The sequence below is a fragment of the Neoarius graeffei genome, chromosome 22 (genome assembly GCF_027579695.1).
Source record: "Neoarius graeffei isolate fNeoGra1 chromosome 22, fNeoGra1.pri, whole genome shotgun sequence".
Taxonomy (NCBI): Eukaryota; Metazoa; Chordata; class Actinopteri; order Siluriformes; family Ariidae; genus Neoarius; species Neoarius graeffei.
Window position 1 is genome coordinate 30286899 of NC_083590.1, and position 20479 is coordinate 30307377.

The window sequence follows — 20479 nt, forward strand, 5'->3', positions numbered from 1 at the left end:
CCTTCGGGCCCTTAGACGGCACTGCATCACATACAGGCATGCTTCTGTATTGGAAATCACAAAATGGGCTCAGGAATATTTCCAGAGAACATTATCTGTGAACACAATTCACCGTGCCGTCCGCCGTTGCCAGCTAAAACTCTATAGTTCAAAGAAGAAGCCGTATCTAAACATGATCCAGAAGCACAGACGTCTTCTCTGGGCCAAGGCTCATTTAAAATGGACTGTGGCAAAGTGGAAAACTGTTCCGTGATCAGGTGAATCAAAATTTGAAGTTCTTTATGGAAATCAGGGACGCCGTGTCATTCGGACTAAAGAGGAAAAGGACGACCCAAGTTGTTATCAGTGCTCAGTTCAGAAGCCTGCATCTCTGATGGTATGGGGTTGCATTAGTGCGTGTGGCATGAGCAGCTTACACATCTGGAAAGACACCATCAATGCTGAAAGGTATATCCAGGTTCTAGAGCAACATATGCTCCCATCCAGACGACGTCTCTTTCAGGGAAGACCTTGCATTTTCCAACATGACAATGCCAAACCACAGACTGCATCAATTACAGCATCATGGCTGCGTAGAAGAAGGGTCCGGGTACTGAACTGGCCAGCCTGCAGTCCAGATCTTTCACCCATAGAAAACATTTGGCGCATCATAAAACGGAAGATACGACAAAAAAAGACCTAAGACAGTTGAGCAACTAGAATCCTACATTAGACAAGAATGGGTTAACATTCCTATCCCTAAACTTGAGCAACTTGTCTCCTCAGTCCCCAGATGTTTAGACTGTTGTAAAGAGAAAAGGGGATGTCTCACAGTGGTAAACATGGCCTTGTCCCAACTTTTTTGAGATGTGTTGTTGTCATGAAATTTAAAATCACCTAATTTTTCTCTTTAAATGATACATTTTCTCAGTTTAAACATTTGATATGTCATCTATGTTCTATTCTGAATAAAATATGGAATTTTGAAACTTCCACATCATTGCATTCCGTTTTTATTTACAATTTGTACTTTGTCCCAACTTTTTTGGAATCGGGGTTGTACAATACCTACAATTAAAAACAGTTTTTTATTGCATTTATTTAATTCCTGGGCTCCCGTCTGTAACAGTCAGTGATGTCGCATCCCATTAATACGCTTTACAGTAGATTATTAGATTCTAATAGAATAGATCAGCCAAAATAATCGGGGATCTTTTTTAACGGGCCCCGACTCGTTACAAGTATGAATAGGTCGGCCTTAAAGCAGAAAAGGTTGAGAACCCCTGACCTACATTGTATTAAACAAGCACGGGGATCACAGTACATTTTATTTATCTGGCTATGTTGGTTGCTGGATTATGCTGCTAGCAATTAACTCTGTCCTGAGTTATATATAAATATAAAAGATGTTATGGCATTCAAACAGTATCTTGAAGAAAGAGATACTGAATTCAGGGCAGTATCAGAGAACGCAGTCATCAAAATTGAACTTTTTTATGTCTTGCCTCATGAGATAAGTGTACACTGTAGCGGAAAGGAACCATGCGTGTCTCAGTGCTCGCTGTATTGAAATGCTTCTTCTGCACAGGCTCGGAAAATTCCTTAGTCTACACTTACGGTACTACTTTACAACACCTTCAGCTCATGTTTAACGATGACTCTCACTGATACTGATCTACAGGCTTTGTTCAGGTGCATCTGCGCTCTCTATTTAAACTTTATTAGACGTTTTAAGAGGTGCATTGTGTTGTAGGAAGATGCTGTAGTGCTTCTTCGGCAGAGTTTACAGTCTGCTATGTGTGGATCATTAATTGCGAAAGACTTCCGGATCACTATCACTGTGTTGGCTGTTCATGAGCTTGACAACATGTATACTAGGCTTAAAGTTCACATGATGTCAGATATTGCTAGTGGAACATTTTTAGCGAATAAATGAACACCGTAGCAAGCCAGTATCACTACTTTCGATCAGGGCTTTGAACTGGTTCAAGGAACGAAAACGAAAACCGGGAACTTTTTCTATTTCACATGGAACAGAAACGAAACCAGAAACTTTATTATTTTTTATGTTCCGGAACAGAAACGCTTATTAAAGATAATGGTAACCGGTTAATACCGGTTTTTATTTCGTTCCTCAAAGTTTCCGTAGCCTACAAATAAAATAGCCATTCTTCTCCTGCGCAAGTTTCTATGACCCGCTGGGGTTCACTTCCTGTGTGACGTTCGCTGACTGAATGGAGAGAGCGGGAGGGTGGACTGCTATCACGTCTCCATGTGATAATAAGTGAATTAGTGAGCGTCTAAGCAAAGAAGAGTCTGAACGATGCAACCTCCCTATTGGCTGTTTGTAAAAATGTATCAGTTGTTGCCCCTCCCACGGGAATCATCGCGGGCTCGAGAGACGAGACCTGACGAGTTAGTTCGTTGGTAGCAGAACAAAATGTCTGGACACAAATCGGGTTTTCAGAAAAGGAAAGAAAATAAACGGAGGGTCAAAAATACAAAAAAGGAGGCAGAAAATGCAAAACGAGTTTTAAGGTAGGACAAATGGTTAGTTTTCTGAGGCAGCCCGCCGTGGCTGCAGGCTTTCAGTTGTCACTGAATGGTTACTTTTCTGAGGCAGCCCGCCGTGGCTGCAGGCTTTCAGTTGTGTCATTGAATGGTTACTTTTCTGAGGCAGCCCGCCGTGGCTGCCTGCAGCCTTATTTATTATAGCCCATTTAGTTAAAATAGTTGATATAAAATGTTTATAGTTATAGTTATGTGATGGTTGTCCTGATTTAGACTGGTGGTTTTTTTTGGGGGGGGGGGTTGCGCGATGTTGCACCCGGGTCCAGATTAGGGCAGAACCGGCCCTGGCTACATTTCAGGTGTAGTTTGTTTTATGTATGTATGTACTTGCATAGATGTGTACTTGGTCTTCCAATATGGCGCCTAACAAAATCTCGCGGCGCGGTGACGTCATGCGGTAGCCCTCTATAGGGCCTGACTAGCCTTTGGTAACACACAACGAATTCTCTTTCATTTTTGGCACTTTTTCTGTTTGTGTAGATGGGAAGACATACTGAGAATCCAAATCGCCAACATTTGAAATAATAATTGTTTTGAATTATTTCTTGTCTTATTTAATGAAGGTTGTAATAGAATTAGCCTACATTTGGCTTAAGCTGGATGAGACAGAGACATAACTTTATAGCCATTTGTTAAACAGCTGACAGGGAACGTAATTAACCGTTCCGGGAACAAAATTTTTTTGTTCTAACCGGTTCGGGAACGTCTATTTAATGGTGGAACCCAAAACCGGAAATGTTAAAATTCCGTTTCTGTTCGGAACGAACCAATAGGAAAAAAATTCTGGTTCAAAGCCCTGCTTTCGATGCATCCCTAGTTTTGCATCATGTCTCAACCATGCCGACTGAGATACACTAGAGAACATTAAGTCAAGTCAATTTCTTTATATCGCGCTTTTAACCATTTCTCATGTATGTATGTGACGTCACGCTTATTTTCCAAACCGGAAGTCCGCCATGTTGGTTGATGACAACAACCAAGATAGCGGCGCTTCATGTGTGAGCTGCTGCAACGCTTCGTGGTTTTCTTTTAATTTCATTGCCTTTGAAGAAAGACAGTGCCTCCTTTGTGTGCGGGATATAATTGCAGTAATAATGCTACTCGTGACAAAGAGAAACGGTTCTTCAGAAAGAATTCGCAAAATAATTAAACACGGCGACAAAACAGATGAAGAACTGTCCAGAGAACAGTACTGTGGCTGTGGCTCAAAAACATCCATCGTAAGGACTTAACTGAGGAAAAGACTAATTACACCCGTGTGTGTACGTGGTACCACTTTATATCTGGTACAAGTTAATTGCTAATTAAAGCAACGTTTTCTGCTGATTAAATTGAACTTTTGAGCTTTAACACGAACACTCTGCTTCTGGCAAGGCACGCTACGATACAGATGCGAGTGGGAAGTCAAAACTCTCGTGGTTACCAGAGGACTAGCCCCCCCACTGTAACCCTAGCTATGTAATAGGCGAGAGGCCGAGGGCTACGGAAACGGAGAACGGCGCCACCCTATGCGCCATATGGCGTGGGAAGGACTTTACACTTAGACAGAGGCTCTGCTTCTGGCCGTCCAGGAGCACCGGCAAACCTAGGTGATTGGGCACCAACACTCAAATTAGGACACGATCATTAGGATCAAGACGAAACTCATCTTACAGTATCAAAAAGAAGCAACCGGAGAAATGAAAGATCTGCCAAGATTAGAAGCAGTGTGAGAAACCTTAGCGAGTTTGGATACGCAAGGAGGACAACGTGGGTCAACTTTGCCAGGTGAGAGATTAACGAGGCCGTTCCAGTAACCCAGGAAGTTCATTTTACTTATGCACTTTTTTTTTTTTGTAAACGAGATAGTTCACATTGATATCAGGGTATTCAACTGGTAGCAATGAGGCTAAATCCTCTGTATAATCGGACGGCTTTAACATATACGGCTCTCCCTTTTTAGCTATGCTGTCATAGTTAGTTTTGCCGGAGTCCCTGCTTGCACTCAGTACAAAAGGTATACTGTTCTTATTCATCAGGTGACATTTGGGCATACCTAACAACCTGTGTTTTCTCTCTTTCTCTCCCTCCCCCCAGCTCTGTCCGTCCCTCTGAGTTACATGTCGATCCTGAGACACCAGTGATGCTGACCTCTTCTGCTCCACAGACCTGCCTGATCCATCCTGATGCCCTACTTCTGGCTGGAGTCTCATCACATTGCCCCTGTAAAGGACGGCCCCATATGGACAGTCGAAAGTCGCACTTGGAAGACGCTCTGGACTCTTACAGTAATGCTTTTATGCCTGAGGACTACAGTTGACTTGCTAACTTTAGGACTGCGGTTGGCATGAACACTTTTGCACTCAAGTTTCCATCAATGAACAGTTTATAACTTCAACAAAACAGGTTTCATGTTAAAACTATAATGAATCTCCTGGTTCCACAGTTATACTTTGTGACTACTGTATACAGGACACTGTTACAGAAGCAAGTTATTTATAATTATCAGAGGTGGCCAAAGTACCCAACTTCATTACTTAAGTCAAAGTACAGATCCTGCTGGTCAAATGTTACTCCGATACAAGTGAAAGTTCTCCAGTCAAATTTTTACTTAAGTTAAAGTACTGAAGTACTTACTTTTAGAAATACTTAAGTACATTTTCTGTCAAGGCATCGTTGTATTATTGCCACAACGTTTACAAAACCTAATGCCGTTACCAAAGACAGAAATGTGAATTCACAAAATGAACGCATGCTGTGCCATCATGGTGGTTTAACGTTAAGCTAGCTAGTCAGTGAAACTCCACCTGACATGCTAGCAAACTCTTTTCAAACTCAAAATCATATTGGGTAGCTAACGCTACTAGAAAAGAAAGCTTTCTACATTCTGTTTATTTGGCAAGATTATGCTAAAACATATTTCTGAAAGGACTTCAGATAAGTTAACGTTATTCATGTTAGCGTAACTCTGTTTTTACATGCTAACTAACAGTGTCCAAGTTAACTAGCTGTGTGTAAATGTTAGCTGTGGACAAGGCGATGGCAACTTGGTGGGCAAATCATTGGCGGGAAAGTCATTTGACTAACCAGACTGTATGGCTATTGCAAAGTTATCGCTAGCTCTAAAAGCACAGACAACTTCGTTGCAAGTTTTCTCTTGGAATAAAACGTTTATATCCCTCAATATGCTTCCGCAGGTTGAAGGGCGAGTTTTTGTAGGTCATGGTGTGGTTCGTTTTCGGCAAACAAAGCAAACGTTTAAAATGAAACGAATCTTTAATCCTTTCAGAAAACTGAAACGTGGGTTTTGGGTATGGCCATGAGTGTGTGTGTGCATTCCCCAGAAGAACCGCCTTCTTCCATTCTGTCATCAACTGATCGTGTTAAATAACGCTGCTGAGAAATCATTGATCTTGATTTTATACAGTCGATGGACGTGACGTGACCCTGATTACTGATCGGCTGTCTCAGTGTCACCTGCGAAAAAAACAATCACGTTTTAGAAAATAAAATAAAAAAACCCATCCACTTTTAAAGCTGCTTCGTAGTAATGAGTAACGAGGAGCTTGATAGAAATGTAGTGGAGTGAAAAGTACGATATTTGTCTTTCAAACGTAGTGAAGTTAAAGTCATAAGTTTCCAACAAAAATAATACTCAAGTAAAGTACAGATACTCAAAAAGTGTACTTAAAGCATATACGCAGAGCCATGGCCTCACTTTCGTTTATAAATGCCTTGAGACCTCAAGAATGGCACAGGAATAGTTTTAAGCGTTAACAATAAATCTAATACAGCCATTTTTACGATTAAAGTGATTTATATAGGTAGTGGTCTGAGTGAATGACCTTGACGTCCGTAACGTCACAGCAGGAAGTCTATCAGTCTCATCACCATTTCCGCTACACTAAAACACAGAGCTGACTGCAACTCCGATCCTCCATTTTGAGTTAATTTATCGCCATGCCACGGAGATGTGTTGCTGGCCGGTGCAGCAACATGACAGAAGGTGGATTTACGTTGCATTCATGGCCCAAGAATGTTCAAACTGCAAAGGTTTGGACGCGTTTTGCGAGAAGTTCACGGGCACATTGGGCGCCTACGAAGTGGTCTCTCTTCTGCTCTGCACATTTTACTGAAGACTCGTACGAGACCTCTGATCTGTTGAGGAGCGTTGGCTATAAGCCTGTATTGAAAGAGGGTGCAGTACCAACAATTAAAGGAAAAGAAAACTACAAGAAAAGGAAAGTTTTTATTTAATTAATTTATTTATTTAAAAAAAAATTAAAAGGAAAGTGAGTTCAGTTGCACCGGTCCTCCCGGAGTGAGCCGAGGGTTGTTGCTAAAACCCGGGACGGAACGGGATGGGACATATCGCTCGGGCAGTGACCTCCCTGCAATTGTTGCTAAAACCAGTGACGTCCCATTGCATCCCGGGTTTTAGTAATTGTCTGAGCTGAGCAGTAATGGCGGAGTACTCAGTATGAAGAAAAGTGAATGAGTGGACCAGCTGTCTTATTTCTAAACTGGATATTGCTGCCATCTCTCCATTACGTGGAAGAAGCGAATGAATGGAGAACTGAACGAACAACTGAAAGTCAGATTGTTTCAAAAACAATCGGCCTTCAAGAAGCGAGATCACAGACGGGTAAGCTCCGACTCTCATTTGGATTAAAAAAAAAAACCAAAACACATTGTTGACCTGCATTTAGATTAATACACGTAACGTGTATTGTGTGTTTAAGTTAGCGGTATAAGATTATTTAATTTGCTTCAGAATGTGATTGTCTCAGTTCATCTGATTATTTAATGAGCCTTTTACGTTTTATCAGTGAAAATGCATGCATGTACATGTATGTTGCATAAGTTATAACACCCATCCTGTTTTAATGAGAGTCAACCCACAATCAATGAAGTCAAATCAGTCTTAGTTGAGCAAGTCGGTAACGGTATTTCTTACTTTCACCATAAATGTTTATTTATATGACTTTGGTCTATAGCTGTAAAAGGCCTCGGCCTTAAAACCGGTTACCGCTGTGACGTCACGCACTCACGGCTGGCTGGCTCAGCAGGGCAGCTCCAATGCCAACTTTGCGGTCGATTTTAACTCTCAAAAATATATTTTTTTAAATTCCCGTTTATGCAGCATACAAGAGTCAAGGATGGAAATACTATCCACTCAGAAATGTATTTAAAAATAAAGGCTCTGCATATCTCCTTTAAGTCCAGTACTCAAGTAAATGTACTTCGTTACTGCCCACCTCTGATAATTATGTTGTCTGTTATCACCCAGATGAGGATGGGTTCCCTTTTGAGTCTGGTTCCTCTCGAGGTTTCTTCCTCATGTCGTCTGAGGGAGTTTTTCCTTGCCACCGTCGCCACAAGCTTGCTCATTGGGGATAGATTAGGGATAAAATCAGTTTAATTAGTCTTTAAATTTCTGTAAAGCTGCTTTGCGACAATGTCTATTGTTAAAAGCGCTATACAAAAAAAAAAACTTGACTTGATATAAGGGCCACAAATTTCAATTTTTTCTCTGAATCTTGACTTGGCAGAGGACTCCAGAGAATCATAATATATCGAGAAAGTCAGAGACGCATCACAGTTATTGTTCACACGAGACGGCATTTTGGATTTGTACGGTATACCATCCAGCATGGTGGCGGATGCATACGTAACACTATTTTGTCACGTGATGGCACACGAAGCAAAGACACGGTCGCAAAGCAGCTTCGGGGAAAAATAAAGATTTTGAACGTATGAACCAATACATTTATGCCTAATAATTTTTTTTCTTTCTCTAATGACCAAGCCTTAGGCGACGGTGGCAAGGAAACTCTCCTTCATACGCATGACATTAAAGCATGCCACACTTTCATTTCATTTTCTCAGCATTTCACATCTCGTAGCTGACATCTAATTAATAACCTCAGTCCTGCTTTTAGTGGTGCTTTTAATGTCACTTGGGTAGATGCATCACTGTTCACGTCATCAATTCCCTTTAGATGGCACCTACATTTCTTATGCACCTTCATGCACAAAAGCAGATGAAGAAAACACACACACACACACACAAGCTGCTTTTGGTTTGGAGGACCTCCAAATTCTTTCCTCAGCCCACTGAGCTGGAGTCTTACCTTGTCACCCTTAGGTCCGATGGCTCCCTGAAAGACAAGACAGACACACACACACACACACACACACACACACACACACACACACACACACACACACACACACACACCTCAGTGTTAGTCCTCTGTTGTGTTTTAAGCTCCTGGGCCTGTGAGATGAGTGCAGATAAGGAACGAAAGGGGACAGCTGATGAGATGAAAGCAGACAGCGTGCTGATATGGATCCAGGCAGCGTTTGAGACAACCCCTCCTGTATCCCCATCCATCCCTGCATTGCCTGGTAATTAACATCTGACGCCGTGAAAGCAGACAGTGTTGCCTTTGTTTCTTTAATGAGAAGCGCTTTGCCAAGACAATAAATTTCCCACATCCTTTGTCCCTCCAGCTGACAAGATCACATTCGATGCCAAGAGCATGCAGCATAGTTTGACGAGCTGAATGAGTTACAGGAGGTTCGAATATCAAGAGCAGTTTTAATTTCATCAGCTATAAAATCTGTCCATCCGAGTTAGTAACCCTTTTGGATACCCTCTTTCCACCTTATTTAGACGTTGTTTATGTTTCCTGTCATGACCCTGGTAATTCGTTTTCCTTTCTTTCGCTCCGTGTATGCATCTTGTTTAACGGAAAAGCTGGAATCGAGCAGCTTCATCACTTGACCATGAACTCCGAGTATACTTTGATTATAAATTTACAAATAAGGCTCTGGATTGAGGTTTCAAATGTTACAAGTAATACAATGAGGAAAAGTATCCTTACAGGTAATGGTTATTCTTGTTTACTGAGACTGTGGATAGAAAAGTCGAAAAACTCAAAAGAGAAACAAAAAGATTATTATCGGGAAAAATAAATAAAGATGCACTGCGGAACATCGGACAGTTATTCCACTAAATCTGGTCGTATATGGCTGAAAGCCAACTCGGCACGCAAGTTTTATTATATCCACATTCACTGGATTTTGAAAAGCAGAGCATTTTTATTTTTATTTTTTGTAAATTCGATTAATAAAAACTTTATACAAAACGTCCGACAAAATAATTTCCGCTTAGAATGTAAACAAACCGGCGAAATGACAGGAGCAATTTGTGGAAAGTGCAATAATAATAATAATAATAATGCTGGGTGGCACGGTGGTGTAGTGGTTAGCGCTGTCGCCTCACAGCAAGAAGGTCCTGGGTTCGAGCCCCGTGGCCGGCGAGGGCCTTTCTGTGTGGAGTTTGCATGTTCTCCCCGTGTCCGTGTGGGTTTCCTCCGGGTGCTCCGGTTTCCCCCACAGTCCAAAGACATGCAGGTTAGGTTAACTGGTGACTCTAAATTGAGCGTAGGTGTGAATGTGAGTGTGAATGGTTGTCTGTGTCTATGTGTCAGCCCTGTGATGACCTGGCGACTTGTCCAGGGTGTACCCCGCCTTTCGCCCGTAGTCAGCTGGGATAGGCTCCAGCTTGCCTGTGACCCTGTAGAACAGGATAAAGCGGCTAGAGATAATGAGATGAGATGAGATAATAATAATGCGGGGCGGCACGGTGGTGTAGTGGTTAGCGCTGTCGCCTCACAGCAAGAAGGTCCGGGTTCGAGCCCCGTGGCCGGCGAGGGCCTTTCTGTGTGGAGTTTGCATGTTCTCCCCGTGTCCGCATGGGTTTCCTCCAGGTGCTCCGGTTTCCCCCACAGTCCAAAGACATGCAGGTTAGGTTAACTGGTGACTCTAAATTGAGCGTAGGTGTGAATGTGAGTGTGAATGGTTGTCTGTGTCTATGTGTCAGCCCTGTGATGACCTGGCGACTTGTCCAGGGTGTACCCCGCCTTTCGCCCGTAGTCAGCTGGGATAGGCTCCAGCTTGCCTGCGACCCTGTAGAACAGGATAAAGTGGCTACAGATAATGAGATGAGATGAGAGGTTTTGTTTTCAAGTAGAGTTTTTATTTCGTCCTCGGTTGGTCATTCACATGCTCCGCCATTTTGTTTTTCTCTACTCAAGGTATATGAGCCGATATCCTAGTGGTAGAGTAGCCAATCAGAGTGCACGATTGTTCATATCCAGTGAATGTGGATAGAATAATGCATTATATACAGTTTGATTTAGTTTACTGAATTTGCCACGTTTACACAAAATACAAAAGGAAAAAAAATAAAGATAACTAATTACAAACAAACGAAATGTGGTGGGGGAAAGGAACAGGACTTACCACCTAACCCCTAAATGCTAAAACATAGTAATACAAAGATTACACTATAAAAATAACACTACAATGATGATAAACAATAAAAACATTTGTGCTGATATGAATTAATGCATGTGTTGATGAATAAGTTAGTATAAGATACATAAAATTTAAATCAGACACAGAATCCATATGATATTAGCAATGGATGACCGGGAGAGGGGAAAAAAAGTAAAATAGATAAACATAACAAAGAATGACAATCTATTCAAATCCAGGTACGAACATTTGAACGATTTTGGTGGATGAACTAAATCATCAGGACAATAAGAATCAATCAATATCATTACATTTTCATTAAACGCTAACGTGGAGGACTGTACGTTGCTCGTTTTGACTGATAAATAAATCAAGAAGGCGAGATTTTATCTTGATTTCTGACAAGATGTCTCTTTATTTCTGGATGATTATCTGCGCTTTCATTACGAGCGTGTAAACTTTTTATACGTATCATAATTCAAAACCCATAAAGGTCCATTACAGTTAAAGATCAGCTCTTGGTTTTCGAGAAGCCACAATTAACTGTGTCATTATCATACATATGTATGCTTTTACAATACTATTTGCAATACAAGTGAAAGAGGATCTATAACCCTAGTGGAAGTAGTGGAGCTGGGATAGTAACAGGGTTTGTTTAATGGGATAAAGATTCAGAGCAGAACTGTTTAGAAGGGAAGAAAAAAAAAACAAGAGGAGAACAACAGAGGCACAAACATTTACTCACTGGTCTTCCATCTGCTCCTGGGATTCCTTGAGGGCCAGGAAAACCGTCTCTACCCTGAGACACAACAACAAATAAATCACACACACTAGCATTACTGAAGCACACACTCACGTACACACACACACATATATATATATATATATATATATATATATATATATATATATATATATATATATATATATCAGGCTTGTAGTACTCGAGTCTGACTTGTGCCCTAATTTTAAGGACTGGTGACCTGACTTGGACTTGACCGCTGATTACTCGGCCTTGGACTCGGACTCGTGCAAGAGAATGCACATTTACCTGTTCATACGTCATGCTAAGGAACAACGGCGCATGGAGAGAACGCCGCTAGGATTGTCCGCTTTGCTTATACAGACTTCTTGTGCAGTGGGAAAAAATGCACTGCTACTGTATGTGTTCCGTATGTAGAAAAACTATCGAGGAGACGACGGGGACAACCTCGAACTTCACTCGTCATTTGGTAAGACTCCACCCAGAGAAGGAAGTGACACGCTATGTTCATTGCTCTGTTGATAGTGGGCAGGGCTTGCTGAGCGATGAACTAGCTAGTGTTAACCCTGTCTCATGTTATTTGCCCTGTTGATAGTGGGCGGGGCTTGCTGAGCGATGAACAAGCTTTTTATCTGGAGCCTGTTAAAGTGCCATTCCACCATTGGATGTATTCTTTGGCATAAAATACAATATATTTTATGACAACATGACTAGACAGAGAAATCGTTTAGCTTCAAAATGATATATCAAACATAATTTTTTGACAATGACAAGTATATTAATTTTGCGACCAAAGTCACCTACCCTTTTAATTTCTGCGCGGTAGTGAAACGTGATGTCATCGGCAGGTTCCCCTTCTTGTGTACCACGTGTCGGTCTATTTTTAGACCAGGAAACCCCCAAAGTGAGAGAGTCATTTCTCCTCGTATATGGGGGCCAAAAAAATTGCGAAAAATTTTGAGTTAATCTTTCAGTTAGCTAGATTTATTGGTATTAGGTAGATTTATTGGTATTATTTTTATCGCGTTCTATCCGCCATTGCTGATAATATGTGCCATGTCACACGTCACGTGGTACACAAGAAGGGGAACCTGCCGATGACATCACACGCGGAAATTAAAAGGGTAGGTGACTTTGGTCGCAAAATTAATATACTTGTCGTTGTCAAAAAATTATGTTTGATATATCATTTTGAAGCTAAAAGATTTCTCTATCTAGTGATACCATTTATATATGTTGTCAAAATATATTGTATTTTATGCCAAAGAATACATAAAATGGTGGAATGGCACTTTAAGTAAAATGGGGCAGTCGAGCAGTAACGTTAGTCCAGTACAGTAGCAGAGATGCTTTCACATAAAGGCAGCAACAGCCACCGTCAAATGGTGCGGTTGGAGTCTTGTTCTCGGACTCGACTCGAAATTTTCTTTAATGACTTGAACACTGGGGACTCGAGACTGGACTCGGACTCGAGGTTTAGTGACTTGACTACAACACTGATTATATATATATATATATATATATATATATATATATATATATATATATATATATATATATAAGCCTCAGTTTACAATTGTCCTGATAAATGACCATACATTAAAACATTATCATTCTCAATAATGTCTTTTTATGAACCCAACTTTCATATTATTTTACTAGGGCTGTTGAAGTTAACACGATAACACGTTAATGCAAATTACTTTTAACGCCACTATTTTTTTTTTTTTTTTGACGTATGATTAACACATGCATGTTCTGTGCCCCTCCCCCATAGTTTGGGAAATCAGGAAGTGACATAGCGTGAGTGAGCGGTGTAGCGATTAGCTGGTTGGCGTAAGTTGTGACAAAATGCAATTATGTACAGAATCGGGGCAGCACGGTGGTGTAGTGGTTAGCGCTGTCGCCTCACAGCAAGAAGGTCCGGGTTTGAGCCCCGTGGCCGGCGAGGGCCTTTCTGTGTGGAGTTTGCATGTTCTCCCCGTGTCCGCATGGGTTTCCTCCGGGTGCTCCGGTTTCCCCCACAGTCCAAAGACATGCAGGTTAGGTTAACTGGTGACTCTAAATTGACCGTAGGTGTGAATGTGAGTGTGAATGGTTGTCTGTGTCTATGTGTCAGTCCTGTGATGACCTGGCGACTTGTCCAGGGTGTACCCCGCCTCTCGCCCGTAGTCAGCTGGGATAGGCTCCAGCTTGCCTATCCAGCTGGCCTGTAGGACAGGATAAGCGACTACAGATGATGGATGGATGGATGGATGGATGTACAGAATCAACTTATATTGCTGCATTCTGACTGTTTATATAAAATGCGTGTATTTTTTTTTTTACGGTCCAGAGGGGAGAAAAGATGATGTATGAAGGTGTATGTGTGTGTAAAAGTGTTTATAAATGCAGTTTTTGCTCATGAATGTACTGTATATTTATCAGTGAGTTATTGGATTTTACTGGAAAGCATCTTTATGAGCTGTGTGGCTGAACAAATGTATTTATTCGGGTTTTATATTTATATTTTCTTTATTTAACCTTTGATGCAAAACATATGCACACCCCTTCTAATGCACAACATGGGTCAAAAATGACCCGCATTCATTTTCCAGGTTATTTCATGCTGACTGAGTTTTTCTTTGCTCTATCTTTTGAAATCACTTTATTTTATGATTGAATATTCCAAGTATTCTTTAAATATCTTGTTTTTAATTACCACAAATCATTAATTTAATTTTTTCTTTCCTACTTTATGAACAAAAATACTTTTTATATTACTACACATGGGTCATCCAAGTGTGATTTAAAATTAAATGTCTTAATACTATAATAATAATTTGTTTCAAATAATTATTTTAGCAGTGAATGGGGCCAGTTATTTATTTATTAACTATGTAGTTAGCTAAGCCAACTACAATAAAATTAGCTAACTAAAGTAGAATATGTCAACAGCTCGGTAGCTAATAGTAATTACTTGTAACTTTCTGACAAGTAATCTACTCACTCTCAAGGGAACCTAAACATAATCCATTTTTTTCTAAGGTAATGTTAGAACAATTGAAAAACATTACTTGCATGTATTAGATGGGCAAAGGGCGCCGTGCTGAGCTGTGAAATGTCTGACACAAGCACAATTCACAGTTCCCACCAAACGCTGGAGTAAATGCATGCGGGTCGGTTCTGACCCATGTGTGTAAACTTGATGTAGAATTACAAAAGCTGTGCTTGTTCATAACTTAAGAAAGGAAAAATAAAAATGATGATTTGTGCTCAACAAAAACAAGATATTTACTGCATATTTGGAAAAGTAAATGACAAAATGAATTTATTTCAAAAGTAGATCATAGAAACACTCAGCCGTACATGAAATAACCTGGAAAATGAATGCAGGTCGTTTTTGACCCATGTTGTGCATTAGAAGGGTAGTGATACAAAAAGGGTTTTTATTCAAAAAGTAAGAAAGGAAAAAATAAAATAAGGATGTATGATGATCAAAAACAAGTTAATTGAGGAATACCTTGAATACTGAATGATGGAATTAATTTATTGCAAAGATATAGAAGATAAAAACTCAGCCGGGTCACTTTTGACCCATGTTTTGCATCAAAGGGTTAAAGATAGCCATTACTGTTGTCCAGAGTCCAGTTGATCTCGAGTGTTTAGTTTATTTTATTGCACAGTTTCAGGCTAGAAGTTAAGGGCAGAACTGTATTGTTTTGTTCACACTGAATTGTGTTAAACCCTCAGAATTATAATGTTAGCGCTGCTTTACATTTTAATTGCATTGGGGGAATAAAATACCCACAAATATAATGTTTGCTGTGTCCTTCTTGACTTGGCCACATAGATTTTGCATAAAGCAAGCATAATCGTCAGCTCCCAATTCTCAAAAACTTGAAAAATTTCCCTTTAAAGAAACAGTCCACCATACTTCCATAATGAAATATGCTCTTATCTGAATTGAGACGAGCTGCTCCGTACCTCTCCGAGCTTTGCGCGACCTCCCAGTCAGTCAGACGCAGTCAGACGCGCTGTCACTCCTGTTAGCAATGTAGCTAGGCTCAGTATGGCCAATGGTATTTTTTGGGGCTGTAGTTAGATGCGACCAAACTCTTCCACGTTTTTCCTGTTTACATAGGTTTATATGACCAGTGACATGAAACAAGTTCAGTTACACAAATTGAAACGTAGCGATTTTCTATGCTATGGAAAGTCCGCACTATAATGACAGGCGTACTAACACCTTCTGCGCGCTTCGACAGCGCATTGATATCTGAGCTCCGTATCAATGCGCTGCCGAAGCGCGCAGAAGGTGTTAGTACGCCTGTCATTATAGTGCGCACTTTCCATAGCATAGAAAATCGCTACGTTTCAATTTTTTTAACTGAACTTGTTTCATGTCACTGGTCATATAAACCTATGTAAACAGGAAAAACGCGGAAGAGTTTGGTCGCATCTAACTACAGCCCCAAAAAATACCATTGGCCATGCTGAGCCTAGCTACATTGCTAACAGGAGTGACAGCGCGTCTGACTGCGTCTGACTGACTGGGAGGTCGCGCAAAGCTCGGAGAGGTACGGAGCAGCTCGTCTCAATTCAGATAAGAGCATATTTCATTATGGAAGTACGGTGGACTGTTCCTTTAAGGTTAATTTCGAACAGATAAAAAAATGTGCAATTAATTTGCGATGCATCGTGAGTTAACTATGGACAATAACGCGATTAATCGCGATTAAATATTTTCATCGCTTGACAGCCCTAATTATAACTTTTAGCATTCCATTTATACTGTAAAACCCCAAAAGTAGAAAATAGGTGTTACAAAACAGGCAGATTGTAATGCAGCTCTCATCCTGTGAACACAATCGTGGCATTTTATTTGCCAAAAAGGATTTTAAGCAAGTTAAGGAAGCTTAAATGACAGCTGTCTTATGAGCTGCCTGCAGACTGGGACGGCTATTATCTCAGGAGTGTAAAACTGCAGCTCAAATCAGGCATAATTAGACATCTGCCTCTGAATTTGAAACACAAGGTATAATAACAATAACACTAATGTATATCACAAATATATCTGCTGTCAACTGGATCCAGAAGGCAGATTTCTATTCTTTCTATTTCACTTGCTATATTCTTACCGGAGGTCCTGTTATGCTGATGCCACTCGGCCCCTGAGGACCCGCAGACCCTATTTCCCCTTTCGGACCCTGTAGAGGTTACAGTATCAGTCAGGAAAGTGAAGGCTTCGACAACCACAAAAGTAAAACAAACCCATTCTAGAAGTTTCCTACCTTTGGTCCAATTGGTCCTATAAGCCCCGGAGGTCCCTGAGGTCCTTCTGGACCCTGTGGCGTGATTATACAGGTCATGGAGTAAGTTATAGAAGTAGCGGCTATAAACTGTAAAGCAAATGACAGTACTAAAGACTAATTTAATGCACTTACAGCAGGTCCAGGAATACCTCTCAGCCCTTGTTCACCCTGAATAGAAACAGAGCGAAGGTGTGGATTAGTGAGAAAAAGATGCAGGAAAAATTACTGCCTGGCTCAGAACAGGATAATATGATTTTTTTTTTTTAAGCCGACAAATCATTAACACTATGATGCAGGTGCACATGCAATTTTTATATTTAATCCAAAGTGGAATGGCTTCTGAAAGAAGTCATACGGTATGTGTGCATGTAAAAAGCATGAGCAAACACGATAAACACTAATAAGATTTTCTTTTTATATTCTCTTGTAGGATGTGCTGGCTAAAGAGATATATCATAAAAATAAGTTCCTGGTGATATTACTGAGCAATTTTAAATCACATTTTCATAGATTATGTGACACAACAGCTTAGAAATGATGCTTACATCTAAACGTGGCCTCGTGCTGTTCTTTTCACATTAAACCCAGCATATCATACAACGCTGTAAAGGCGATTACACGGACTCGAGAAACTCACTCTCTTCCCGACTTTTCCCACACCACGTTCACCTGGCTCTCCTTTCTCACCCTTGGGTCCAGGTAAGCCCACAACATCATCCGAATCCGAAGGAAGTGTCGGACAGCTGTCACAGGCGTCGCCCTGGCAACAGAGGCAAAAAGACAAGAGGACCCGAGGGCTCTGTGTTTAGCATAAGCAGCTTTGACGCCACTTCAGAGGCGTTGGCGCCTGCCACTTATGTGTAAATGGGATATGTAAATTGGATGTAAGTCATTTAGTTTCATTGCTGTCACACTTTTTTTTTTTATTACTTTTATTTATTGTCCCAAGCGAATTTGTTGCAGTCGTCTCTGTTTACACTTCTGAAAGCATTATCTGTCAGCATTTGCTGTTCAGCACAGAGTACGCTTTAATATTTCATGAGTGTTTTCCTTTTCATGTCACGTTCAGTCTTTTTTACAAGTTAGACTGTGTGAATAAGCAGCACGCGTCATGCATATTGCATGCGTTCCGACTGTTTGCTCACGCACTGATCTGCTTTACACAAAGTAAAAAACTCATTAGGGCTTTTAAAAGCTACGACTGACCATTAGATTTCTTAAATTTGAATTCAGATGGGTCAACAAGTTGTGTTTTTTTTTTTTTAAGTCTCAAGTATCATGTTAAGTCACAGGGTAAAAAATGACCAAAATGAATATTTAAGTCTCAGTTTTATGCTTTTAGTCCTCCTGGGTCTTAGTACTGTCTTGAAAGTAAATTTCATCTTAAATCAAGGTGTGGGCGGCACGGTGGTGTAGTGGTTAGTGCTGTCGCCTCACAGCAAGAAGGTCCGGGTTCGAGCCCCGTGGCCGGCGAGGGCCTTTCTGTGCGGAGTTTGCATGTTCTCCCCGTGTCTGCGTGGGTTTCCTCCGGGTGCTCCGGTTTCCCCCACAGTCCAAAAACATGCAGGTTAGGTTAACTGGTGACTCTAAATTGACCGTAGGTGTGAATGTGAGTGTGAATGGTTGTCTGTGTCTATGTGTCAGCCCTGTGATGACCTGGCGACTTGTCCAGGGTGTACCCCGCCTTTCGCCCGTAGTCAGCTGGGATAGGCTCCAGCTTGCCTGCGACCCTGTAGAACAGGATAAAGCGGCTAGAGATAAGGAAATGAGATGAGATGAAATTGACATAACGAAAAGTCGTGCAGAGCACGATACTTGAGAAAATCATAAAGAAACAGAAGTAATGGCCAATTAGGTGCTTTTACAAGATTTGACCTTGGTGACCTTGACCTTTGACCTTGATCCACCAAAAACTAATGATGTCTTTATGTGACCCTAGTGAGTTTTCCTGTGCATTTTGGTGAAGATTGGTCAAGAAATGACGACACTAGAGCACCAACAAACAAACGGACAGATCAACATGCTTGCAAAAATCTCTGATTTTCACAAGTAATAATAATAATAATAATAATAATAATAATAAAAACGGGACCGTCAATGATGACGTAGCTCACTTCAGCCCCGTCTAGTCCAGAAGGAACGATCTAAAGTGGGCCACCTTGCACAATAAATGTTACAAGCTATATAGACTATATACAACCTACAAGAAGCGATACACACCCTAGGAATACCAATCTATTTGCCAGAAAGAATCCAAAATGCCGAGGAATTGACTGAGAAGAAGCGATTTTTGTTGAACTGCTCATTAAGGCTTAATTAGTCCATAAATTCATTAATAATCATAATTAAGCAAATCTGGGTAGAAGTTATATGCACCCTAGCTATCCCTACCTTCATGCCAGAAAGAATCAAAACTGGTGAAGAATTGAAGGAGAAGAAGCGATTTGTGTGGAAACTGCTCGTTAGGGGTTGATTAATTACTCCATATCTTCATTATTAATTGCAATCATGCAAATATGGGTAGAAGCTACAACCCTGATTCCAAAAAAGTTGGGACAAAGTACAAATTGTAAATAAAAACGGAATGCAATGATGTGGAAGTTTCAAAATTCCATATTTTATTCAGAATAGAACATAGATGACATATCAAATGTTTAAACTGAGAAAATGTATCATTTAAAGAGAAAAATTAGGTGATTTTAAATTTCATGACATCAACACATCTCAAAAAAGTTGGGACAAGGCCATGTTTACCACTGTGAGACATCCCCTTTTCTCTTTACAACAGTCTGTAAACGTCTGGGGACTGAGGAGACAAGTTGCTCAAGTTTAGGGATAGGAATGTTAACCCATTCTTGTCTAATGTAGGATTCTAGTTGCTCAACTGTCTTAGGTCTTTTTTGTCGTATCTTCCGTTTTATGATGCGCCAAATGTTTTCTATGGGTGAAAGATCTGGACTGCAGGCTGGCCAGTTCAGTACCCGGACCCTTCTTCTATGCAGCCATGATGCTGTAATTGATGCAGTATGTGGTTTGGCATTGTCATGTTGGAAAATGCAAGGTCTTCCCTGAAAGAGACGTCGTCTGGATGGGAGCATATGTTGCTCTAGAACCTGGACATACCTTTCAGCATTGATGGTGTCTTTCCAGATGTGTAAGCTGCCCATGCCACACGTACTAATGCAACCCCATACCATCAGAGATGCAGGCTTCTGAACTGAGCGCCGATAATAACTTGGGTCGTCCTTCTCCTCTTTAGTCCGAATGACACGGCGTCCCTGATTTCCATAAAGAACTTCAAATTTTGATTCGTCTGACCACAGAACAGTTTTCCACCTTGCCACAGTCCATTTTAAATGAGCCTTGGCCCAGAGAAGGCGTCTGAGCTTCTGGATCACGTTTAGATACGGCTTCTTCTTTGAACTATAGAGTTTTAGCTGGCAACGGCGGATGGCACGGTGAATTGTGTTCACAGATAATGTTCTCTGGAAATATTCCTGAGCCCATTTTGTGATTTCCAATACAGAAGCATGCCTGTATGTGATGCAGTGCCGTCTAAGGGCCC

At 40.9% G+C, this 20479-nt stretch overlaps 1 protein-coding gene across 4 annotated transcripts in view; it reads right to left on the reverse strand.

Annotated features, from left to right (window-relative positions):
* col16a1 (collagen, type XVI, alpha 1) overlaps positions 1 to 20479 on the reverse strand; it is a 268861-nt gene that overhangs the window by 62160 nt on the left and 186222 nt on the right. For all 4 annotated transcript variants that reach the window (XM_060904731.1, XM_060904732.1, XM_060904733.1 and 1 more), the window contains 6 exons: positions 17552 to 17674; positions 17047 to 17082; positions 16894 to 16947; positions 16741 to 16809; positions 11603 to 11656; positions 8664 to 8690 (listed from right to left, as the gene is read on the reverse strand). In XM_060904731.1, the coding sequence (XP_060760714.1) occupies positions 8664 to 8690; positions 11603 to 11656; positions 16741 to 16809; positions 16894 to 16947; positions 17047 to 17082; positions 17552 to 17674 (363 nt within the window). The remainder of the gene's footprint in view (positions 1 to 8663; positions 8691 to 11602; positions 11657 to 16740; positions 16810 to 16893; positions 16948 to 17046; positions 17083 to 17551; positions 17675 to 20479) is intronic.